Source organism: Notolabrus celidotus, chromosome 10 (assembly GCF_009762535.1).
Source record: "Notolabrus celidotus isolate fNotCel1 chromosome 10, fNotCel1.pri, whole genome shotgun sequence".
Lineage (NCBI taxonomy): Eukaryota > Metazoa > Chordata > Actinopteri > Labriformes > Labridae > Notolabrus > Notolabrus celidotus.
The window spans coordinates 31,706,758-31,733,492 of NC_048281.1; the positions used below are offsets into that span (position 1 = coordinate 31,706,758).

General features: G+C 41.6%; 1 protein-coding gene across 3 annotated transcripts in view; it reads right to left on the reverse strand.

The window, feature by feature from the left end:
• Window positions 1–26,735, reverse strand: part of LOC117820210 (radixin) — a 118,218-nt gene that overhangs the window by 30,768 nt on the left and 60,715 nt on the right. For all 3 annotated transcript variants that reach the window (XM_034693923.1, XM_034693922.1, XM_034693924.1), the window contains one exon: window positions 13,721–13,821. In XM_034693923.1, coding sequence (XP_034549814.1) covers window positions 13,721–13,732 — 12 coding nt within the window. In that variant the 5' untranslated portion in view covers window positions 13,733–13,821. The remainder of the gene's footprint in view (window positions 1–13,720; window positions 13,822–26,735) is intronic.

Below are 26,735 nucleotides of genomic sequence, written 5' to 3' on the forward strand. Positions count from 1 at the left end.
GGCTTCAAAACAGCGCTTCAGAAACAGACGGGTGACATCACGGATACTACGTCCTTTAATTATACAGTCTATGGTCACGACACTGGCAGAGCGCCGAGAAGACGATCAAACTTGACTATATAGAGGAAGTAAAAGTCGTAACAAGGTTTCCGTACGTGAACCTGCAGAAGGATCATTACCAGTCTGACCCCGGGACGGTGGAGGCACGACGTGGGTCACCCTCCTCACATGCATGCATGGCGACTAAACGATCAAAAAACTTGATGATCTATCGTCGTTCTTTGCAGCTTGCGTCTTAAACCTGCAGCACCTGATACATGAGAGGGTGAGCTCTGATCAAGGTGTCTCATGTTAAATATGAACCTTCTCATGCAGCTGTTTTAAAGTTATGTGTAGTTTGTTGCTGACTATCTTAGTTTTGGATCATTGCTAGTCGCTACACCTCATCCACACTACAGACCATAATTAATCTATGAACTATCCTCATGATACAATGAATAGATGCCTGGGTGCGGATTCAGCCAAATGAATAGATTGCGCACCCTTTTAGCCAGAGGCCCTGGTTCAATTCCAGCCTGTCATTCCCCCACTCTCTCCCAGTTTCCTGCTCTATCCACTTTCCTCTCCTCTCTAATTAAAGGTGTAAAAGCCCCAAAAATATAACTTGTATGTAAATGTGTCTGAATATTTTCAATAGACCCTTCATACTCTCGCCACCTCCACAGCCAGAGCTGCAGCGTCATTCATTAGGAAACACTGCAGCTCTCTCACAACACACATTCAGAGAATAAAACTCCGGCCACCAACAGGAATATATCAAACACTTCTCCACACTGCTGGTTTATTGAACCTGGCAGATCCAGGCCGGCTGTGTTTGTAATCGAGGAGAAAAATGTCCCACATGAAGAATAAATTCTCTCTGTTGTAGCTCGGTTCAAGCTGCTCGCTTCACAGAGACCCTGCTACTGTGACCTCTGAAGTATTCATCATGAAATAATCTCCTTGGCTGGATCAAACAGAGCAAGTGGCCGGTCGAGTGTTGTTTGAAATGCTTCCAGTGGGGACACACACTTTTCTTGTCCGTGCTGAGATCCTGAACCTGTCCTGCAGAACAAAGCAATCTGCAAACTGAGTGAAAGCAGTTGGTTTTCCACTTCAGCTCATGTTTATAGAGCAGGACCAGAAGCTCTGTTGGTTTGTTTTAAACTTCAAACAGTTACAAATCTTCTGGAGCAGCAGCAGAGGGATGGGTTTATGTTTAAAGGGAGGTTCTGTATTTGAAACAGTGAGGAAGCTCTGGTAGATATCTGAATGATGGAGGTAGTAATCAGGCTGCTGGCCCCTACTCCACGACGACAATGACCACTTCTGACCACACAGGATGTTTCACTCGGTCTAAAAACCTGTAAGCAGCCACTACAGAGAGGATGACAGAGCCAATGAGCACTTTTCATGAAGGTGAACCAACAATCCCAGTGACTCACTAAGTACAATATGCTGGGCTCCATTCAGGTCCTTCAGCTGAAGTGTTGTGCATGATACTTTCACCTGGTAGTGCCTTAGACTACATTTCAGAACAACAGTTATTCACCTGTGAAGTAAAGCAGCACATCAGAAATAAGATCATTCGATGCAGACAACTAACAACTGGCAAGAAGCCGAAAGACAGTCGGTATAAAAGACGGACATTGTGTCTCAGTAATGTCACCCACTGGAAGCCAAATGTTTGAAATGTTGACTCTATCCAGCTCCTTGTCCGCCTAGAAACAGGTAAAGAGGTGGAGCTGAGGTCGGCCTTAAGCCTCCTGGCAAACAGCAACATACACCACCTGTCACTCAACTCAGCCACACCCTAAAATTTGGAAATCTATGCATGACGAACAAAGAAATTCAGACTGCAACAATCCTGAACCACCAGGCTGCAAACATGTTTAATTCTGCTGTAAAAATTTGCTTTTTAACATGGGTGTCAATAGGACGTCCATGGATTTTGGAGCTAGCCTCAAGTGGACACTAATGGAACTGCAGTTTTTGCACTTCTCAATCAGCTTCTTTTTTCAACACTGGAAGTTGCCGTTTAAACCAAACCTCCAAACACTCTGAAAGATGATCTGATGCACCTATTGTAATTCATTTTTCCTGTCCAGACTGAATGGACTGTCTTTTGCTTCAAAAAGTAACATATACTCTGTCACATATCTGACTTTCTTTAGTAAAGTCCAACAATGCCAGTATCTTGCGATCACACCATGGTCTTTTTGAATGCTGAATTCTGATTGGCTGCAGCCTGTTCATTAATTTCAGATAATGTACTATTAATGCACCAGTCACATACCAGCAAGTACCTGGACTGAGTAACAGCTGCAAATGTGATCGTTTGGTACAAAAAGCTATAATTTATTCACATTTTTAACAAGCTGAGGTCCAATAACAACACTAGTGCACCCATAAGTTAGCCAAAGTGTTTCCTGAGCTGTACCTCATAAACAATCCATCGCTATGCAAAGAATCTGCTACACAATCTATTTATAATGTTCCCTTTGTGTTAGTACTTGTGCATTTTTTCAGGTGTAAGTCAAAGTGTCATGTATTAGCATGAATCCCATGCAAACATGTTTTTAAGGCCTTATTTTTCTTCCAAAGCAAGTCATATTATGAGCAGGATAATGCCTCTCGAGGTCTCCATCATCAGGAGTTCAAGGACTCCAATTCTTGCCTTAGAGGTACAGGCATTATCTCTTACTTCCTTTCCTATGAGCAGTGTTTATTAAACCTTGTAAGGTAACAAAAATCTTGCTCTTGAGCTGCTTAATATTGTCTATGAAATTAAAGTGACCCATATAAAAACGGATGTTGACTTTGAAACAAACACTTGTTGTTTTTCCTTTAAAAATCACACGTCATGATTGTGTAACACTAACCCTAATAATCTTCTATAGGTTGTGTCTGAATGTTTATTTATGGTGCAGACTTCTGCTCCTGGCTGCTTCTGATGTAAAGCTGCTGTCAAGTCAAAACAAAGCGTCAAAGATGTTGTATGGTCTGTTTCAGGCTAAACCTTTTCCTGGAAAGAAGTTCAGCAGCAGTGCACTTATTGCTCTACAGCTCCTGGCCCCGATGTGAACACTAACTTTAGTCCTGTTAAAGTGCTTTTTTTACACCCTGTTGTCGTTGCTCAAAAGATTCATTTCCTTTCTTAATGTGAATTTTACAAGCTTAACTTGGAAAACTTCCACCATGCAGCTCTTACAATCAATATTAAGCATTATTCATCCTGTAGAATGTTACTTTTTATTGCAGGGAATAAGCTGTGTTCATATTTCTTACAGCTGAAGTGTTCAGACTGAGCTCTGGCAGCCTCACTTGTGATTTTTTGTCCCGAGATTCTCGCCAAATCTTTGCCCGTGAGGCTCTGGGGGGAAAATAAAGTGTTCACGCCTGTCTCTGGTTAGCTGGCTGTGTTTACCATCGTCCTCCATGCCTCCATGTTACTCATAACAAGTAGTGACAGCTAAATAGTAGGCTTGTGTTTACATGCAGAGTCCTCCTACGCAATACAGAACACCTGTTGATGTATGAGGGACTCAGACAGCCATAATTAAAAGCTGTTGCTGGCTAAGCTGTTTAATAGAGGCTTTAAAGGCAACCAGGGCCACACTGCCTCCTTTTACCTTTTCTCTCCTCTGTTCTCCATCATCATCCTTTCTTTCTATGAAACCATTCAGCATTTCCTTTCTTCTCAGTCCCCTGCTGTCCTCTTTTTCATCAAATCCTCTCTCTCAGCTCTGATTCATCTTTTTCATAACCTCATTTTCACTCTTCCTTGTTCTCTTTTCCACTCTCCCTTTCTATTCTCCTCTCTTTAGGTCCTGCTATATCCAGAAATGTCAGCACTTACTTTTTGACATTTGTTCATAACTTGGTGGTATTGCCAAATTCAAAAAGAAAGATCATGGACATATGACTGAGAATCAGATTCTATCGTCTCCTGGAACAGGCTCCAATTATTGATTTGTGATCTGGTTTGAACTAGAGTATAAAAGGTGGGATCATAAACACGTCAGTACCTTCAAAGATGGAGAAAAAAAAATGCCATCAGTTTCATCTTTGTCTCCCTAAAATACATCTTGTACTTTATACTGCTTTCAATCATATAGAGAAAGACCCAAGAGGATTAATTATACCAAATATGGATTCATCAGTTTGTAATTTAATCAAATTGATTTCTAGTTTAATCTCTAAAGTAGTGAAAATCCAAAAATCTAAACAAAATTGAAAGGCACTGAGCTAAAATATGTGAAACCAAAAAGGCTTTTAATCATCACATTTACAAGCAAGATCATACTTGGCTCTGATTGGTCAAGACCCCATAGCAATGGTCAGATTCTCAATCCCAAAGGCTGTACCCAGGTCAACCTGATGACACACATCATGTCAAATCAATCCATGTAAAGGTGTCCAGCATATTTCACCACTGCCTGTTGACACTGTGGCAAAAAGTGTTTCCATTAAGATTCAAAATCAGAAAACTAAACATGGAGGATGATTTAATGCTGAATCATGTCCTGCAACCCTGACAAAAGCAGAAGACAAATCTTTAAACAAATGCTTTATCCAAATAGTCTGAAGGCCATCAATGAGTGACCGCATCAGCACGAACATGCGTTAGATAACTGCAGTAGCAACAAATGTCAGGTGACTGTGTTTTACAATCTGCACACAACAAGGCCCAAACTATGTGAACATTCATTTCCAAATGTTAATGCATCATTGTACTGCTATAATATGTACTGCCTCCATCCTTCTGCCTTCAGGTCAGCTCTTTAAACCTGTCCGCAGGGATTTGCTCACATTCAGCCAGGAGAGCATTAGTGAGGTCGGACAGATGATGTTAGAAGAAGAGGTTTGGCCCACAGCCAGCTTTCCAGTTCATCCTAAAGGTGATGGGTAAGGCTAAGATCAAGGCTCTGTGCAGGTCAGTCAGGGTCTTCCACTGGAGCCTGGGAAAACCTTTCAATATGGAGCTCTGTTTGGCCTCGGGGTATTTGTTATGTGCTGGTTTTATAATATGTGCAAAGTCATTACATCCAAGAAATATGAGACTAAAGCCACATTTCCACCTAAAGTACCAGGAACCTTTTTGTTATATGAGGCTCTTTTAAAAGCGACTACAACTGTTCTACACTTTACAGGGGCTACACCCAAGCTGTCATTTTAAACATCAGTAGAATTTTGCATTGAAGCTGTTTGTTGTTTATTTATTTATATACCACTTTAAAAAAAGATACTGCAACTACTCGACTGACGTGAAATGTTCAGTGCTGCAAAGCCCTCCTCGAGTACCTGTACTTGCAGGAAGTACTGCCCATGGAGCAAGAACCTCTTTGGGGGAAAATACAAGCCCCCAAAACCCTAAATACATCATACTCTGATATGCTGGAGATGCATTGAGGACCTGTAAATTTTTCTAGTCCCAATAAATGTCAAGGCGGCCAGGAACTTTCCTAGGGCTATACTTTCCTGGGGCTAGGGACTGTGCATTGCCAGGAAAGTTCCCCGTCCTTGGAACCAAGTTACAGTTCAACAAAGTGTTTCCTCTGAAAGAACTTTACTAGATTAAGAAACGTCCCCAGGAAAGTCCCTGCAGTGGAAACACTTTGTTGAACTGTCTATATAACAAGGACCAGGAACTTTCCCAGGACCATGAAAGTTCCTGCAGGGGAAACACTTAGTTGAACTGACTCTATACTCAAAGACCAAGAGCTTTCCTAGGACCATAAAAGTTCCTGTAGTGGAAAAAATGTGTTGAAATGTCTCTATAACAAAGACCACGAACTTTACCAGGACCATGAAAGTTCCTGCAGTGGAGATAATGCTAAACTAAGGAGCCAAACACATGATTTACTGTGAACAACCAGTTTAATTGCGCTGTCCAAACACTTGTATAATGTTGTGTAACTCTGTAAAAGACAATGCTGTAAATCCCATGAGCCCAGCTTTAGATGCAAACATTAATGTTTTATCCTGATGCTTTAGAGATACTTTGTTTTGTTACATTCCCATAAAGCAGTGACTGAATTAGTAGGAGGTCAGGCAGAGGAGGAGGGAGGGATGCTGAAGTTCACACTCTCCCTCTAATTAGATTTAGTGACTTGGATAATTCCCATTATATAAATGAAAATGGCCCTCTGAAATATTTAAAGCCTCCAGCACAGGCTCGCTGCTCCCCCCTCCCACAGCCATCAGCCCCCTGAGACACCGTCACCAGGAGGGGCAACATGTGCAAAACGCAGCAATAAATCAATAATGTACGATGTGCCACCGCATCTCACACCCTGGATTAGCCGGCCTGATGCTAACTTATTCACACACAAGTGAAAACAAGCAGTGTCTGACCAACATATATGAACACACACACACTCACACACACGGTGCCTCAGGGGAAACACTGACCAAAGCATATGGGAAATCAATACATCTCCTCAAAGATTCTCCAGCAACATTTGACCCCTCAGGCTCAGGAGGATGAGAAGAATGATTTTTTTCTGCATTGTCTCCCTCTTTGCTCTTCTTCTCATTCTCTCATGTCTCCTTTCTTTGTCCTCTTCCATCTCAAACGCATTATTCAGGATTGTAAAGAATCAGCCTGCATCCACCTCAAGCCTCTTCTCATGCATGCACTCCTTCACCTAAATCTCAGAGCAACTGAACATGCAGGTCTGAAAACGTAGCCTTGATGCATTTTGGTGAAAACTTAGAGGGCAGTCTTTCTTGTCTCAGCTAAAAAACATCAGGGTACAGTTTTCAACATGTTTCCTCGAGTGCAGAAAATCAGTCATGCAATTGTAAGACATGATGAGGATCAGTCTCATATCATAACTAGAATTTCCACCTTGCTTTGTGGTTGTTTGCAACCAAAAGTGTCAAGTGTCAGAGTTGCAGTTATCATATCTGTCTCTACAGACATTAAAGGGACTTTAAAAGGTTATTAGGTCATTTGTATTGGCAAAAACACAAGTTATTATATTAGTATTTATGATCCCAGTGCATAAAAACCAACATCAGCACTTTGTTTCACCAGAAACTCATTTTAGGTAGAGTAAAAAGTACTGAGAGAGACGTGTTTCTTCTGTCTGGCTTCCTTCATGCAGGACAAAGAAAAACTCCTTTGTCCCAACTGCCATCAGCCCTTTAAAAACAGCTCTATGTGATACTGTTTCTGATATTTATGTTATTGAAATTGTCTTTTTTTAATCCATTTAGTGCATTTATATTCTTTCTATCCTCTGTGTGATAGGTTTGTGGCACTGCTGGCTGTACAATTTGCACCTCAGGGATCATAAAGATATTCCTAGTCCTTGATAGTGATCACCAGACTTGACCCTTAAGTTAGTTCAACCTGCAGTCAGGGTGAGCCTTTGTGCCAAATCTGAAAATGTTCCTTCAAGGTGTTCATGAGATACTGGGTTCAAGAAAATGGAAATGGGACATCCAGGAAACTGAAAGGCGACCAAAAAGAAAATGATGATCCAGGTCTGTCACATATTTATGATGTTGTATCTGAATTAGCGCAGGGATTGCAGACTTTGGCAGAGAGATATGTGTTGAGCCCAAATGTGTCTGAAATATTTGATCCAAGAATGAGTAAAACGGACCAGAAACACGGTCATCATTACTGAATCTGAAGAGATATTTTTGTGATAATGAGCGCTAGAATTGAGTTTTGGCCAAACACATTTTTGGATGCCATGATTGTCAACAATTTTCAGTTTGTGCAATTTGTTGGTAAAAGGCTTTTATTTACATTTTGACACTCCAAAACTCAAAAAGTGGTCAGAGTTTCCACATGAGGCTTGTGCATCTTTTCTGTGACTCTCTGAAAATACTACAAGCTAAGAGATAAGACGTTTGAATTAGGATTTAAGGTTTCAGTGAGCTCCTTTCACACATGCACAATCCTTCTGAGGAATTCCATCCATGTAGGCTGCATGTGTGAACGCAAATGTCAGGATTATTCACCCTGACTTAATCCAGAAATTTGCCCCCAGCTCCCAAGAAAAATATTGCAAATTGAGAGTGTCAGAAATGTCTAATCTACTGCTGTTAGGTGCATGTGTGAACAGCAAGTTTCTGAAAATATCAGGGCCTGATTATCCAGATTAATGATAGATGTACAGCCCAGCTGAATCCTCGGTAAAGATAACAGCATCTTGGCATTTCCTCTTCTGAATTCGATTAAACCGCCTCCTGTTTGTCCAAACATCTCAGCCTGGTGAGCCTGCAGACACACAGCCCCCCTTTGTACAATCCTCCTTTGAACCAGTTGAAAGACTTGAGTATCAGGGGGACACTAAAGCGTATGTTTGGGGGTGTATGTATACACACAAAAACACCATTAAAACACAGCCTCCAGGGGGACAAACAGTCCAGACCTGGTTCCTTTTTAATTGTCGGCCTGAGGCGGACTAGCTCGTAGTTAAACTCGCCTTCTGGGAAACACAGACTGCTCTTAACAAAACAAGACTCTTTGTGTGGTTTGTGGGGTTTACTTCTCTCACCTGCATCATAATCGATGTGTTTTCCATTTCTACTTCTTGTGCTTTTTGTTGACTTCCCTTACAAATAGCTAATGGAGTCAAGCAAGCTTAACACACGCCTGCAGGGGCCACTCATCTTCAGCCCTAAATCCAAAGTGACATTGGAGTGTTTTCACGTCAAAACCATCCAGAGACGCAGCAGTGAAAGGACTGATGTGTTTACTGTCTAACTGTAAGGCTGGATGTCAAAGCTTTCGGTCCACTGTAACCGGAGTGGGAGTTCCCCTCGAGGGCGGCGAGGGTGTCATTTTTCTGGACTGGAGATGAACAAAGTGCCCGTCAATCAGTCCTCTGACAAATCCTCTCTCATCCCTTTGTGTGCCGTCTCTCTTCCCTACGGTGTGTTTCAATAATCTGAGCTTCACTCATTCGTTTCAACTTTCTCTTTTGCTTACTCTTGTCAAATTTCCTTCCTACTGTACGCCCACATGGCTCTGTTTCTCCTCTCACAACACATCTTGTTCCCCTGTTGTCCTCTCTCTGATAATCAGGAGCCTTTACTTCTTTGCATTAATTCAAATGCAGATAAATCTAGGTAGGATTAGGGTTGCAAAGGGGTGGAGCATTTTTGGTAAATTTCCATGGGAAGTTAAGCTGGGGAGTTTGGGAAATATTCCAAATTGGAAACTTTCCAAGGGAATTATGGGAATTTATGTGAATTAACTGGGAATTGAGGGTAATTTAATGGAAAGGTATCATATCCAAGAATAAATATTTGTTTTGTTATAAGCAGACATCCATCCAAAATAGAAATCATCTGTGCATGTGATGGAGGAATGCACAGTGCATGTAGGGGGCGTGGTCTCAATAGCCCTGCAGTAAGCAGTGTGCTATATGCATGTGATTGAGGAATAGCATAGATATTCAACTGCACTTGCATGAAATCTGGTTGTTTTATTCAGGATTATGCATCTGTGCATGTGATGGAGGAATGTACAGTGCATGTAGGGGAGTTGGTCTCAATAGCCCTGCATTAAGCAGTGTGCTATATGCATGATGATTAAGGAATAGCATATACATTCAACTGCACTTGCTTGAAATCTGGTTGTTTTAGTCAGGATTATGCTAAAGTATATTTTTCCCAACTATATTTAATTTCCCTATTAAGAGCCAACCTTCAATTTAGTAAATTCCTGGTTTATTCCTGTTAATTCCCATCAATTCCTCTTAAATCCCATGGAAAGTTTCCAACTTTGAAAATTCCCAGAACTCTGCAACCCTAGGTAGGAAACATACCGTAGGGCAGGACATAGTCAGTGGACAAAGAGTTTTTTTGTACACATCATTGCACTAATAAAAATGCACAAGCAAGCTCAGGATCTCGTCAGTGTTCATCAATAAAAATATATTTTACTGGGAGCTAAATTATCCACACTTTTCTGTGAAGGGAGTAAAATCCTGGGACTCTCTGATCACTAGAAACTTCACCACTTTTAAAATTTGCCAAATCCAAAGCTGCACTCATGTCTGATTTTCTGCAGCTACGTCACTGCTCAAAGTGTTTCATGCTGAATCCAGTTCATCGTCTCTTTTTGTCCTTTTAATTCACCGTACAGACTTTCAAATGTTTCACATTTCATCTATTAAATCCCGCTCTCTGATGTTGTTTATTTGCTTTGATATGAGCTTCCCTCCCTCTTCCTCTCTCCCATTTCTCTCACCTTCTACCTCCCTCTTCATCCTTTTTTTTTCCATCACATGTTCCCACAGTCTCTTTCCAGGAATCGAGCCTGGCCTAATTCCCCATTACTTTGATTGATAGACCGGGGGCTCTGAGTGATCGCTGGCTGGCTGTAGATAACGCCGTGAGCAGCCAGGATGTTTGTTACAGGGAGGCAGGGATTGTAAACACTCTGCAGATTCAAGCTTCAGATCCCTGTTGACCTCTATCAGTCTATCTTTAGATCATACGAGAATTTCATTTAGTTTAGCTTCACAGTCAGGTGATTAGTCTTCAAACCGAAACCCAGGTTGTTTGAATGAGATCATCTCTGCATCTGATTAAAACGCTCAGTCTGGAGTTTCTGTTAAAGGTTGAAGTTATCACGACTGGTTCAGGTTCACAATCTGGGGTCAAACAGTAAAGAACAAACTGGGGTTGTTAAATGTTAAGCTGAATGACTTATTCTTCCTAATAAGGCAGATATTAATAAAAATATTCTTTGCATCTGTGAATTGTTGACCCTCAGACCGCTTTAAAGCTTATTTTGAAGTTTATTGATGAAATTGGTGGCCTTCACGCAGACTATAGTGGCTGTTTGACTTTGTCAATTTACAAAAAAAAAAATTCAAAATCAAACAGACCACAGACACGGGGAGGGTGGAGTATACACAGGATCCAAAGATTGTAAATGTCCAGCCTAAAATGTAGTGTCTATGGTGTTTTATTAAACAAAAGGGCTTCTGACACACAACCGGTAGCGTTTTTGTGCTCTCACTTATCCCAGTAAAGAACCATTCACCTTCCCTGGTGTCTGCCCCTCCTATCTTACCTGCCCATCGACACTACCAGTCAAAAGTTTGGACACACCTTCTCATTCAATGGTTTTTATTTATTTTAATTATTTTCAACATTGTAGATTAATACTGAAGACATCAAAACTATGAAATAATGTAGTTTTGCCATAATTTGGATTACAACAGTAGTCAAATAGATCTATCCATTGTGTGCTAACCCTACCTCTGAACAACACAACTGATGGTCTCAAACACATTAAGAAGGCAAGTCATTCCACAAATGAACTCTTGAAAAGGCTCATGTTAATTAGAAACCATTCCAGGAGACCACTTCATGAAGCAGACTGAGAGAATACCAAGAGTGTGCAAAGCTGTCATGAAGGAAAAAGGGGGCTACTTTACAGAATCGAAAATATAAAACATATTCTGCTTTGTTTAACACTTTTTAAAAAATTAAATAATTCCATATATGTTCTTTCATAGCTTTGATGTATTTGGTATTAATTTACAGTGTTTACAATAATTAAAATAAAAACAAACCCTTGAATGAGAAAGTGTTTCCAAACTTTTGACTGGCAGTGTATATACATGTCAAAGTGAGTAATGAAATATATTATTAACACATAGGGGCATCAAATGTAATGCTATCTTTAACTCAAATGAAATAACTGAGAGTAAAATAATCAAATATATAAACCGAAGGGAATAGCTCTAACACTGACATTTACTCAAAGTCTGAATTCTACTTTTCAACTCCTGTCCAAAATGTAAAGAAATACCTTGAATGCATTAACTTAATGTATTATTTTGAGCGCCCAGCATTCAAGTGCTTAACGAAGGTTCCTGGTTTGAACCTCAGCTGGAGTTTTTCCATGTAGAGGTTGCATGCTCTCTCTGAGCATGTGAAGGTTCTCTCAGGTACTGTGGCTTCCTCCCACAGTCTAAAGAAATGCTTGTTGGGTTAATTGGTGACTCTAAATTACCCCCAAGTGTGAGTGTGTCTAGTTGTCTCTATATTAGCCCTGTGATAGGATGGTGAACTGATTGGCTCCAGCTCATTCATGACCCCGAATGGAAAAGGCTGTATTAGATAACAGAAAGATAGTCAAAGCAATAATTAGGGATACATCAATGTTTCTGTTGAACTCCTGTGTCGGTCAACATTTACCTCATTGTCAGAGATCAGTCCATTGCCAAATGATGTGCCGTGCACGAATGTCATTGCTGGTGAGCTAGTTTATATAACTGCTGATTCAGAGGTGACGTTTTGTATTGAACAGAAGTCACATCATCAGACAAACTGGTCTGTTTTCATGGTCGAATGTGAAAGAGAATACACCGTCTCTGAGAAAGATCAGCGACATGCAATTTGTAAGATGTGTTTATTTATTTATTTATTTATTTGTTATTTAAAAGGACCATGCATATTAATTAACACTCCTGTAAATGTGCCAGAGTTAGCCAAAAGGCTAGATTACATCTGTACGTTCCAGTGACATGTTAAGGGAAAAGACTACTAGCAACAATTTGCATCAAATCTAATTGCTCATTTGAGTTATGGACATGAATAATTACAAAGAAATCATGCAAAATAAATCATCAGGATCGCAAAAGGCGATCGGCTACATTGTTATTTAAACATTGGTATCAGCCCTGATCTTCACATAAGTGCATCTTGAGAAATAACCTTTGTATAGGTGTGATAAAAAGCCGAACTTGACTCTTTACATCGATGTATTGATCAAACAAACCCTCAAAAACAGTCTCTAGTTGTTTTGACTGAGGATTAATGCTACTTCAGTCTGAGCATGCTCAGTAACCAACACATCCTGGAGCTCACGGTGAGCTCCGGGTCCCAAGGTTAAAATATAGTAAAGGTAATGTAATAGATGGCCTCACAAGCCTCAGCCTATAATCCTGTTATTTAAGCTGCAGCACAAACTCAAACCATGTATGTGTTGGTGTCAGAGCAACATGAAAGCTCCCACTGTCCTTCAGTCCAAAAATAGAGCGGAGAAAGCCCTCTTTGTGTTTCTCTTTTCAACAGACGCTGCAGACCCACAAAGTGACCGACTGTTGTGTTTCTGTGTGAGCGTGCGTGTGTGAGCTTTCCCAAAAAACTCTGCACTCCTGTAAAACATTACATCTGAGCAGGGGAGAGGCGACGACAGACTCTGGGCTCTCTTTCAAAACGGATTTAGCAGTTATGAACGGCACAGAAAGTATTTCATTCTCTGCTTCAGGAACAAACAAAGGCTTTTTTTTTATTACTTCTTTTTACCTATTTCTTATCACAGCTTGAAATCCATCCTGCAGTAACAATAAACCTGGTATGAGCCAGAAATGTAACTTCCTGAGAACGATTATATGACAGAAATACAGACAATGTTGTTCAAATGCATACAAAATAACAATGTTACACAACTCATAAGGCATCCACTAAAACCTGATTGACAATAAACTTTCATGTCTAATAATAAAAACAGCTGATTTCACCATCAGGATCATTTCTTAGAGGGTTTGTAAGATTGTGTTCTGCTTGCATTTTGAAGTCTTGCAGAGAGCCATGCAGCAGATACACAGATACCACTTGTAGGAATAAGCAGCAGCTCAGGTGTTAACTCTAAATGTAATTAAAGGTGCAGCCAGGTTGTGCTTTAACTTACCGGTTTGGGCATCTTTCTCCTCTCTCCGCCCGTCCCCCTTTGCTGAGAAAACCGAAAGAAGTCGTCCTCCGTCTTCCTGCCTTTCTCCGGGGCACCAGCGCCTGATGAAAAAAAAACAAAAGCAACAAAAACAAACGTCAGTACAGATCCATGACACAGACATCTTTTCCTCTCATTTGTCTCTCTATTAGTCCGACATAACATACACAACTGAAAGAGACGATGTCACGAAACACTCGAAGGTCAGAGAAAACGACTGAGAGAGAAGGTTTGATTAAGACGGATCAAAACAGAGACAGAGAAGAAAAGGATTCAAATAGAAAGAAGCTGCTCGGCTGTCTTGGCTGTCTCTGCAGTCTTTTGTTGGTACGTCTCTCAGACTCTGAACTAATCAAAGAGTATAAAAGTTCAGACTGGCTGAGACGAGGTTTGAGCAGTTTTCTCTCTCTACATTTTCTCTGCTCTTACTGGAAAAGTTTGGGACTCTGTGGGAGATGTGATTTGTTGTAACTATGGATGTGAGTGTTTTAAGACAACAAAACAATCACTGTCACCCTCGCAAGTCAGCACCAGAATTACCAGCCAGTTAAACAAGTTACTGGGGCGCCATTGGCCTATCAGTTTAAGCATGCGCCCCATGTACAGAGGCTATAGTCCTCATTGCAGCAGGTTCGATTCCAGACCTTGACCATTTGCTGCATGTCTTCCCCCACTCTCTGCTCCCCACATTTCATGTCTCTCTTCAGCTGTCCTGTCAAATAAAGGCAAAAATGCCCAAAAATATAACTTAAAAATAACAAATTATTCCGATAACCTCCGTTCTCCCAACGCCCACCTCCTCTCCCTACCACCTGACACCAAGCACCGAACCTTGGGGGACAGAGCTTTCTCTGTCGCCGCCCCCACCCTCTGGAACGCCTTACCACTTAACATTCGAAACTGCTCCAACCTGTCCACCTTCAAATCACTCACCAAAACCCACCTGTTTAGAATTGCTTTTAACCTATGATTGCTTTTAAATGTATTTTATTCATGTTTTTATTATTCTGTTGTTTTATATGATGTTCTTATCCTTTGTGCAGCGTCTTTGAGTTTTCAGAAAAGCGCTTTATAAATAAAATGTATTATTATTATTAGTAGTATTTTTATTAATGTAGGTCACATGTTGTGTCTAAGTTTGAGCACAGCCTCCCACCATGCATGTGCCTTGGCTGTACCTCCAGTCAATGGCTACAGCCAAGTGCTAAAGCAGGGGTTCCCAGAGTGTAGGTCAGGACCCCCTGGGGGGTCGCAAGACACAAATGGGGGGTCATGAGATGTCACCAGAATGTTTTTTTATTTTTAAGTTATCTAAAAATAGTAGTTTCTACCCATTATAGTAAAAAATATGTACAAAAGTAGTAGCTAACCTTGAAATAAAACCTTGAAAATAGAAAGTTTAATGAGTTTTCTGCCTTTCTTTGTTTCCAGATGACTCCTTAGTTTAGGTTAGTGAACAGTTAATTATCAAAAGCATCAGTAGTAGCAGGTTGATTCATAACAGCACAGGAAACACAGACACATGCTCATATTGGTAGGCTAATTTTCTGCAGACCAGCTAAAAGAAGCCACATTAAATCACTTTGAGGGACAGTTGGGGTCGCAAGTCTCTGGCACCTATATTTTGGGGGTCGCGGGGTGAAAAGTTTGGGAACCCCTGTGCTACAGTGATCTGCTACCAGGATGTAAACAAGCACAGATCACAGATGGCATCTCACAGCATGGAGTGGTTTGTCAGTATTTCGATCTCTAAGAAAAACGTGTGGTACTCTATTCCTAAACTATTTGCTAACAGCTGCTCCTGCCCTCCCCTCACTTCAGCTACAGGCTGAATAAACCTCCAGAGTCCACCTGAAGTTTGAGCGGCAGATGTGTATCTGGACTTCTGTCAGCAGAAAACAGAAGATGCTTTGTTTGGGAAAAGACAATTGTGAAACAGAGCAACAGAAGAAGGAACAAGCAGTCACAGAGAGAACTGAACAAGTATCTGAGAGGAAGGAACAAAAAAGTCCAAAAATAGAGAAGCAGAAATCACAGAAAGAGAGAAACAGACGGATATGTAGAACACACTAAAAGTATCTGTTCTGTCTTTTTGCTGAATCTTTTCAAACTAGCTGTTCACATCGTTTCAAGGTAACCTTTGACCCGCTTACTGAGATCATTATCTGAACAGTGTGGGATTAGTTTGTGTTAGAAGCTTGTTAGCTAAATGACCAGAAACTGAAAGAGAGAGAGAGAGCAGGCCGTAGGTGTCCCATAGGTGTCAGATCTTTGAGAAGCGCAGGGACAGAAATAGACTTTCTCAAGTGTCGGCACAGAGAATGAAACCAGCTCAATCACCAGCTCACACAGGCTCAGTCTGAGGGCGGGACCTCACCTGATAACTACGTGGGAATCAGAGGGTTTGCTCTGCACGGTGTGAACCTGATATAACCAGACAAGGTGTGTTGAACAGAGGGCCTGATTCAAAGCATTTGTGAGACATTTATCCAACTTATTTGGCTTTGAAAGATATTTAAGCACACGTCATATCATGGTAGATCTATGATATTTGAACACTGATATACTGATGTAAACAAAGTCGATGAGTCCTGCTTCTTAAAACACATCCTGTGACATAAGATGTGTTCACACATCCACAAAACCCTTAAAACTGTCAGAAATTTTCAAAGTAGGCAGCATGTGTGAACAAAACAACCTGGAGTGTTTTCCTGCCTTTCTCCCAATAAGTTTCTACAACAAGTCAAGAAACGCAGCATGACATATCCAGGAAAATTCATAGTGAGCAGGGTGATGATGTTTATATAACGTGACCAGTGTGAACACAGAAGAGCAACAAAATCTGAGGTTGAAGAAGGAGAATAATTTTTAAGACATGGACAGTTTGCACGTAGCATGGATGCAAACGTAAAAACCCTCATCATGTGGCGCTGGTGTCCTAGCAGTCTAAGCACCCCACATACAGAGGCTATAGTCCTTGTCGCAGAGGTTGCCGGTTTGACTCCCGGCCGCCACAATTTCCTGCATGTCTTCCTTCGCTCTCTACTCCCCATGTTTCCTGTCTCTCTTCAGCTGTCCTGTCAAATACAGGCAAAAAGCCCCAAAAATATAACTTAAAAAAAAAACCTCATCATGACAAACATCTGTGTTTCTTTGTCCACCTTCATGCTGTCAACATCCCATAGTAGCTTCTGCAGCGTGCTTTTGATTATGTGTCCTACCCAAGCGGCAACCTCCGCTCTTAAAATATGAAGCCTATGCGGAAATGCTAAAAACTGCAGTTCATCAAGCGTCCACTAGAGGCTGGCTGCAGAAACACCGGAAACCACATACACACCCATTCAAAGAAGACGATCTTTACAGCAGATATAAACATGTTTACAGACTGGTTCAAAAAACAGTTTAGGTCTGATTAGCTCATTTCTCTATCAGCACACACTGTAAGGGGGTGAATTATTTTATAGCTTATTAATTTTTAAGACATTAAGATTAACAGTATTGCCCAAATAAGGGCATGGCTGACTTGATTGACAGCTGGGAAAACTGTAGCTGTTAACAAAAAGGCTAAAGGCCCGCCTCTTTACCTCACACTAGCTCAAATGAAGTTTGGTTGAGTTCTGCATTTCCAATATGGCACCCGCCGACCATCAGCTTCAAAACAGGGCTTCAGAAACAGATGGCTGACGTCACGGATACTACATCCATTTATGATACAGTCTATGGTCCTATCTCCCAAGACCCAACCCTACCTTCCACCCACCACCCCCTCGTCTGACAGACTTTATGCTGTGAGGGACAGCACCTGATCATTCCTTAGATTTCAAAGGTGCATTTCTTAGAGAGGTTATAGAGTGTTGCGCCAACAGATTCTGATGCATTATGATGCAGATGTAGACTTAACCGTCTTGCAGAGAGACAGAGACAAAGGAAGAGGAGAGGAGAAGGTGGCTTCAGTTCAGTATTGATTCCTCTTGAACCCGAGCAGCGGTTGAGCACACAGGCCTCATTGTATCAGCATCATTTCAAATCGATGCGTAGCTGCATCGGATTAATTGTTACACCTCCAGATGTTCCCTGCAGCATTTGGCTCCAAAAATCAAAGCAGCACGCACCCTAAATGTGCTGCTGGTACAAAAACTAATATGAGCCACTATGTGAGTCACAGCGCTGAACCTTTATCAGAGGAAGTCTCTCGGCACAAAGCTTTGAATGGAAAATGGGGCAACTTATTAAAACTTCACAATACACAGGCTGAGTGAGTTCATCTACGGGTTCTTCCTCCCGACACCTCTGTATCTCCTTTTCTCACCTCTTCATATTAACACCTTATCAATGGTGAGAGGCGGTGAGATAGTCAGGACCAGACTGGTGCATTATGGGAGAAAAGGCAGAGTGCAATGGGAGAGGCACATAAGGATTCAAAGCTGGTCTTGACCCATATACCTGCAGCCAGCAGATAGGTAAAGACACTGAATACTAAACTCAGGAGCAGCCTGAGAGCCGGCTCGCTCCTCTCCTCAGATTACTGGAGTGTAGAAAGTAAGAAATGATGAGACTCACTTTCAAAGAACAGAGTATGCAGAGCGATATTAATCCATGCTGCATGTTTTAAGATCTTTGGGTGATTCTGGACAAAACGCCTCAACTTAAGCTTCAGCTGAAGTTTTTTTAAAAAGGTGCACATCACCCAGAGGATCTGCAACAAAACATCAAGTATGAGATAACATGTTCCAGCAAACTGTCAAATATGGCAGCTTGGTCTGTGGAGCTTCAACTTCAGTAAAGTTAGATCTGTTACTGCTACTTCTTTAAAATGAAGCAGCAAAGTTAGTGAAAATAAAAAGGCAACACTGAGTCACAGTTTCAAAATAAAGTTTAGATTCAAACATTTGATATTTCATGTCATCTGGATGTGCAGTGATCGCTGACGTGGTCAATGCACAGTCTATAAAACCCAAACATAGGATCAGTGTCGCCATCATTTGGTTTCTGAAGAGGTGTCATAAAGCCAAGACTTGGTGGTAAGCATTACATCAGACTTCCACCAGATCCGTGTACAGTGAGTCTCCAATCCACAATGGTCTGAAGTTGGACCACCGGACAGCTGGAGTCATGTGACCGAGGTTTTCCCACATTAATTACTGAATCAAGGATTCTCCTCCTCCTCCTCTTCTCCTCCATGTTGTCTTTCTGGTCCTCTGAAAACCTCTGACCTGTTGACTCCAGGCCTGGCTCCGCTCATCATGAGGGTTTGTTGTTGTAGTTAAGTAAAAGACGATCTGGTGATAACACAGAGTGTTTTATTCTGAAAATTAACCAGATGTTTTGGTGCCGGACTTCCTGTCCCGCTCGATCTGCTCTGTTGAGATTGATGCCTCGTGCTCTGACCTGCCGGATCAGAGACACAGCTGGAACGCAACGGAGCGGATCCAGTGGAAGTTAACACATTGACTAGAATAGAAACCTATCAATGGAAGGACCGGACATGGATCTGGATGTCCTGGTCCTGATCTTAACTATTGCAGCAGAGTGAATCTGGGTGTTTTCTAATTGTTTTGGGATCCGCAATTTGAGACGATAATCCCCCCCAATCATTTACATCAGCTGTTATAAACTGAGCACAATTTGCAGCAGAACGCAAAGGGGCAAGCATCTTAGTGAAACAGAGCGCTGCAGGTTCACCTTACTGGATAAACCTAATAAGCAAATAATTCACAGGACACGAATGTGTAACTTCAGCCACAGCTTTAACTTTACTGCACAAACACACAAGTGCACAGCCAGATTACAACAACAACAACCACTTTACAGCAGCCTGCAGTAACTCTCCAGGGACACATGCTTTAAAAACATTCAGCAAACACAGGACAGTCTGTTACATTAGTACTGCAGCCCTCCCTGTGGATGAAATATCTGCAGTGTGGAAATATTTTAAACTAGAAAGTGAAAACAGTCCAACAGCCACTTGAAAACTTATACAATACCATCGTTTCCCGAGGCTGCAGCAGTAGAGCCGCGTTCAATACTTCCAATTTGATGCAGCATCTAAAAACTAAACATGCAACAGAATACTCCCAGCTTCACTGAGAGCAGAGCAGCAGTGGGTGTTGATGGAGAAGGCAGTCGAGGTTTTATCGCCCTTTGAAGAGCTGTTTGTGGGTGCAGAGTCTGCAGTTACAGCTGAGGTGATCACTGTCCTAACCAACGCATCCTGACCACTGACCAGGGAATCAAGACCATGAGAAGCTCTCTGCTAAAGGCCGGGGTGAGACTGATCCACTGGACTTAATTGCAACATTGATGGATCCCAGAGAGAAAGTAGATACGTCTGTTTTGCTCCATAATTAATCAAACATAAAAATCTACAATCCAGGGAAATATAAGCATCAGATCAGGACTCAGTGTCGGCAGATACTCAATAGAAAAAATCAGACTGGTATCAGGGCTGAAAAGCTGATCAAGACATTCCTAGTCGCCAAATTTGGAGGCTGACTTCAACTGCTTTCCAGCCAATCTACAATCTAGACCATTCAAAGACTTCTTGTTAAATAGTTTGTACAGTGGGGTCAGGGATGTGAATGCTGCGTATGTTTGGGTCTAAGAAATAGAGATAATAAAGTGCATCATATTGTATCTTTTAGGGCACATGTTATGGATGCATGGCCTGTTTTCCCTGGGCTCAACCTCACAGGTCAAATGTTTGTATGCAGAAGTGTAAATGCACAATGCATTTACATGAAGTCTTAGTTTTTCCACTTGTGTTTGAAGCCAGAATCTTGTTATATTCATGTTGTCCCCGATGATGAGAACATGATGGACTTTGTCGCTTTAATCCCTCTCTCTCTCTTTGGGGTCACTCTTCAGGTCGAGCAGCCTGTTGGTTGATAACATCAGCTTTGTTCCACAAACGGAAAGGTGAAAGTGATTTCCATCTACGAAATTTAATAGAAGCTCCAGGCCTTTCGGAAACATGTGACCTTCTGGCCCACACACACACACACACAAAAACACACGCACACACACACACACATACCTAGGGGTGACCTTTAAAGTGTGCTGTAGCTGGAAGCATCCGGAGCTTTCCAAAAACAACACAGGTCCTCTCTGTTTAGCAGTTTAGTGGCCCACCATACCTCGTAAACCGGAGTGTGTGAGCCCTCAGGGGGAGAGTGTGTGTATGTCAGTGTGTGTGTGTGTGTGTGCGTGTGTGTGTCTTCATTCAGAGGGTCGCCCCAAAGCAGATACAGCTTCCACCTCACCATTCATTCAGAAACAAACACTCTCTCTCTCTTTCTCTCTCTGCACAGTGGACTCCTTCCTCTCTCTCTCTTTCTTGTTTGTTGCAGGTCAATATCGACTCACTCTCACTTTTACAGAGTGTGCAGGAACCCCACTGAACAGTTTCCTGATCTTTGTTCTTTAAATTACTCTTCCTATAATAACACTGCTGCTTAGGGTTTCTAGAAGTATAAGCAGTAATGATTTTTGTGATTGTAAAGTCTTAAGTTCTGGGTTTTGAACTGCTGACTCTGACAGAAGAAGAACTTTTAAGGTGTTACTTTTGGCTTTTGGAAACAGTGATGAGCATTATTTAGCAGATTTGAGACTTGGATGTTGCAGACCTTGTTGAACAGAACTCAAAGTTAATTGAATATCTCTCTTATTATTGCTATTGATCTGGTTCTGATTGGACATACACTACCAGTCAAAAGTTTGGAAACACCTTCTCATTCAAGGGTTTGTATTTATTTTAATTATTGTAAACACTGTAGATTAATACCAAATACATCAAAACTATGAAAGAACATATATGGAATTATTCAATGAACCAAAAAGTGTTAAACAAAGCAGAATATGTTTTATATTTTAGATTCTGTAAAGTAGCCCCCTTTTTCCTTCATGACAGCTTTGCACACTCTTGGTATTCTCTTATGGTGCGTTCACACCAAACGCGAATAGAATCATTCGCGCGAATGAAGTACATGTAAAGTCAATGCAGAGGCGCGAGTAGAGGTCTGGCGGCGCGTATCGCGCGTATTCGGCGTCGCGAATGGCGCGATTAGCAAGAATGACGCGCATCATTCGAGCGAATGAAGCAAATACATTCGCGCGAACGATTCGCGAGAGTTGAAATATCTGAACTCAAGCGAATGAATCGCGGCGCGATAGCCAATCCGCGTGCACATCCCCCGGTGACGTGTGTTGTGTGACGTATGGACCAGCGGAGATTCCAGCAGGGATTCCCTCATCTGGAATATATGGGACACTTTGATTCTGTCACCGTGCAGCTTCCCCAAAGTCTGTGACTCTACCTGTTTTTATGGGATCAGGAATAAACAGGAGCTCACTGTGAGGACAGAGAGTGAGGAGGATTATGTGGTGAGTTGTGAAGAACTTTGTCTGTCAGCTATCAGTTGTAGTAGTAGGAAGTTATCGCTGCCCCCTTTAGTATAACCGGCTTCCCCATTCAATGTCCACGAGCTCAACCTTGTTACTGCGGTCAAGCCAGCCTCCACTGTCTTCTGTTTGATGACAACAGACAGCTGTGGCGTGGGCACCCCTCCCTCTCGCGTATATTTGCGTCTTGTCACTCGTTTACACGCTATTTTGACGCGCGAATTGAGCATGTGACCACAAAACATTCCCGCGTCTAGCGCGATCGTTCGCGTTTGGTGTGAACGCATCATTAGTCTGCTTCATGAAGTGGTCTCCTGGAATGGTTTCTAATGAACATGAGCCTTGTCAAGAGTTCATTTGTAGAATGACTTGCCTTCTTAATGTGTTTGAGACCATCAGTTGTGTTGTTCAGAGGTAGGGTTAGTACACAATGGATAGCCCTATTTGACTACTGTTGTAATCCAGATTATGGCAAAACCAGATTATTTCATAGTTTTGATGTCTTCAGTATTAATCTACAATGTTGAAAATAATTAGAATAAATAAAAACCATTGAATGAGAAGGTGTGTGCAAACTTCTGACTGGTAGTGTATATTGTCCTCTGAGGCACAAGGTTCACATCTTTCTCTGCTCTACTTTCTTTTGCGTCGCTTGTTTCACTATTTGGAATTTTTAATTGAGCACAAAATGAAAAACTTTCTTCTTAAATCTGCTTGTTTTTATTTATTATGTTTTAATCTGTCTGTAAAGTGACCTTGAGTGCTTTGAAAGGCGCTTCTAAATAAAATGCATTATTATTAACATTATTATTATTAGATTTGACTCAAAGCCTATTTTGTTTTATTGCCTTTTGGACCAAACAAACTTTCACTGAGTTGGGAAAGTTCAGTGGTTGCTTGTAGCTGACAGGTTTGGGGTTCAGCTCCTGAGATGTGTGTGTGGTTTTGTCCTCTGTATTTACTCGACTGTCTCTCTAAGACCAGTAAAATCTGACTGACAGACAAACTCAACTTTGATGGATGATGATTCGTTTTATGTTTCTCGTTTGGGGCGCAGAAACAACACACACACACACACACACACACCCACAAACACACATCTTCCAGCAGCTGTTCTAACAGCAGGAAACTGTACCAACTGCTTCTTGACAACAAGGCTGCACTTGTACAACAGAGGAGCGACTGAGTCCCCAGTGAGGGTGAAGATTGGAGGAGAGAGTTTGAGCACAAATGGCTCCTTCAGGGTGAACAACCTGTGAACCTTCAAACACACACACACAATCTGTAACTAATTAACCAATAATTAGAAGTTTGACAATCAATAAGAGTCATTTTGGAAGTCAAACTCTCAGAGTAAAGCTTATTTAATGTTGATGTATGTTTGTTTCTTTACTCCTCTGTGACTCTTGACTGAATCATGTGAGATAGTGAATAAAAAAACCACAGTGAAGATGTCATCTTGTTCCTTTGGCGCCACTGATGTCACATCCTGACTCTCTGTAGACCAAACAGCTGACTCAGTAATCGACACACTAAAAGTCCACATAAACTGCAGCCCTAAAGACGCAGCAGAACAATAGCTGGCACTTTAAATTGAATTTTAATTCTCATGGTGCCCTGCTGATTACTCAGGATTAAGTGCTGTGTGATGCATTCAGTGACACTTATGAGACAGACTGATGGAGTGAATAAGTCAAGAAATTAAAGAGGAAAAAAGAGACGAATGAAGGAAATGAGGAGGAGGAAGAATGGCCCTTTAATCTGGTTGCTTGTCATCAGTCTGAATCACGACAGCAGATGAAGTTAATCAGCTATAACAACCCTTTTCTTTTCTTCCCTCTTTTATTTACTTGTTGATGTGACTGTTTGCTTGTTGTTTCTTAGAGGCTGTTGACAAACGGTACACTACTCTTGTGTTTCGGTCGTTCATTTGCATGGAAACTGCGTTTTGGGCGGCTGAAGAGGTGAACTTTTTAAAACAGGCTGCAGAGTGAAATCTTTTTTAAAACACCACTCCTTCTGCCGACGTGCATCCTTTGAAAACGGTGACATCCCAGCCTCATTCACACATGCCTGATATGTTCCCAGTGAAAAACAAAAAAGCATGCAAGAGTAGGAGGATAATAACAATGACAGACAGAGCTGTTTCTACTGCTGACTCTCCTGACTGTGCTAACGCTCCTCCAGCAAAGTGAAGATTAGCTGCGTTCACCATCGTCTTAATGTTGTTTGAACTCACCGCTCTGTTCAAAAACACCTTAATGTACAGGCTTGTGATGTTTCATTACAAATTCACCGCCAACTACTGACCAGGCATGCATCATAGACTGTATAATAAATAGACGTAGTATCCGTGATGTCACCCATCTGTTCCTGAAGTCCTGCTTTAGAAGCCAATCGTTGGTGGGTGCCATATTGGAAATGCTGAACTCAACCAAACTTCGCCAGAGCTAGTGTGAGGTACAGAGGTGGGCTTTGAGCCTTTCTGTTAAAGCTGGGGTTGGTAATCAGATTTAGATACACTTTTTGTCATACTGGTTAAAATGATCTTTATGTCCTGATGGCAATCAATACATGATGTGTTCCTAAAAAAGAGTGAAAAAAAGCTGCTATCTACAGCCGGAGTAAACCTGGGAAAACACCAACCAATCACCGTTTTTTGGCTCCCCAAATTTTAAACCAATCAAATCCCGTCCAGCCGTTCTGCCCTCCTCCTGCGTGTACATTTCCCCGGCGTGCACTCCTCCAAGTCCCCGTCTCCTGCCTCTACTTCCCCTGACTCTACTGACTGCCCCTCTCGCTCGTCCTCGGGCCTGTCCCCTCTGACCCGATGAGGTGCTTTGCTCAGGACTGTAGTCCGGATCAGAGTCTAAAAAGCTCTCACCAACAAGCAGAAGAATTAATGACGTTCAGTAAGTCCTACAGAAAATATATATTTATTGTAGCGTCCGTCCGGACGCTGTAGTGATGACGAGCCGATTCGTGAACACGTTGATCTTTAATAACCGGTCACTGTCGGCCGTGATCACGACAACCAACAAAACAACAATCAATGTTTGAATGAATGAAGAACTTCTCCTCTTGTCTCTCCTCTCTCCCACTCACACACTCTACACCTCTCCTGATGCCTTCACTGACCGTCAACACTGTAGGAATTAAGAACATCTACACTGAACATGTTTAACAAACAGTAGAGTTGTTACAGTATTATATATGTGTTATAACTTTTCTCCTGATATCGTGTCACTGGTACAACTGGACAATGCTAGCATGATAGTTGTGAGTACTAACAGCAGCCATGTTTGTTTGTGTTTTTAACTTTCACTATGATAATGTTTTGGTGAGGACCGGTTTTGAATCAGTCACCATCATATGGTCGAGAATCAGCGGCGCTCGTGCATGTGAGCGGGGGGGGGTTGTTTTGGAGGAGCTCCGAGGGAGGAGGGGAGGGGTTAGACGGAGTCATGAGGAAAAGCTACATTCAAATTCATGCTGGTTTTCCGAGACTACCAACCCCAGCTTTAACAGCTACAGGGTGCACGCCTGTCAATCAAATCAGGCATGCCCTTATTTGGGCAAAACTTGTAAGTTTAATATCTTCAAAAATAATGAGTTTTAAAGAAATTCACCCCTGTACAGTGTGTGCCGATAGAGAAACAAGCTATTCAGACCTAAACTGTTTTTTGAACCAGGCTGTAAACATGTTTATTTCTGCTGTAAAGATCGTCTTCTTTGAATGGGTGTGTATGTGGTTATCAGTGTTTCTGCAACCAGCCTCTAGTGGATGCTTGATGAACTGCAGTTTTTAACACTTCTGCATTGGTTTCATATTTTAAGAGCGGAGGTTGCTGCTTGGCATGCATGGAGATCCACGCGCACACCTTATTTGACATTTGTTTTATATTATTCTATATCTTTATTGTCTTCTACACATATTTTCTACCTGTTTTTATTGTATTTATCTCACGCATCTTCAGGAATAGTGCTTCTAATTTCATTGTACGCCTGACAGTGACAAATACAGGCTATTCTATTCTACACAGATTCTTTTCACAACTTTGTCATATGATCATCTTATTAAACACAAAAGAAAGACTTCTCTGTTTTTGGTTGGGCCATCTTCGTCTACACAACGCCTAAAAGTTTTGTGACTGCTAGCTTAATAGAAAATATGTGAACATGAGATACCATATGTTTTTGAGCTAACTTAATATGTTCTAAAGTGAAAATAAGACCACATGAACCCTGACAAAAGTCGCTCCAAAGCAAAAAAGGTCTTCTTTTCTTTCACTATTTGTTGCCTCATCTCTTTAAAAACCACAAACTAAAAGAAGAGAGAAAGAGAGAGCAGGATGTTTGCGCTTTATGAATATCCATCAGATCTGTCATTACTAATCTCATGACTAAACAGACGTTTACTAAATACAGTCGGCCGGTTTGAACAGCTGTTAAAATGAATGGAAATGTGAGAAGAATGACATCATCGCCCCCGTCTACTCCTGCACAGAGATCACACTCATCCACGCTGACGTGCGAGTGCTCGGCGAGTTCAGCTCAAGGACACGGAGATGATCCTGGA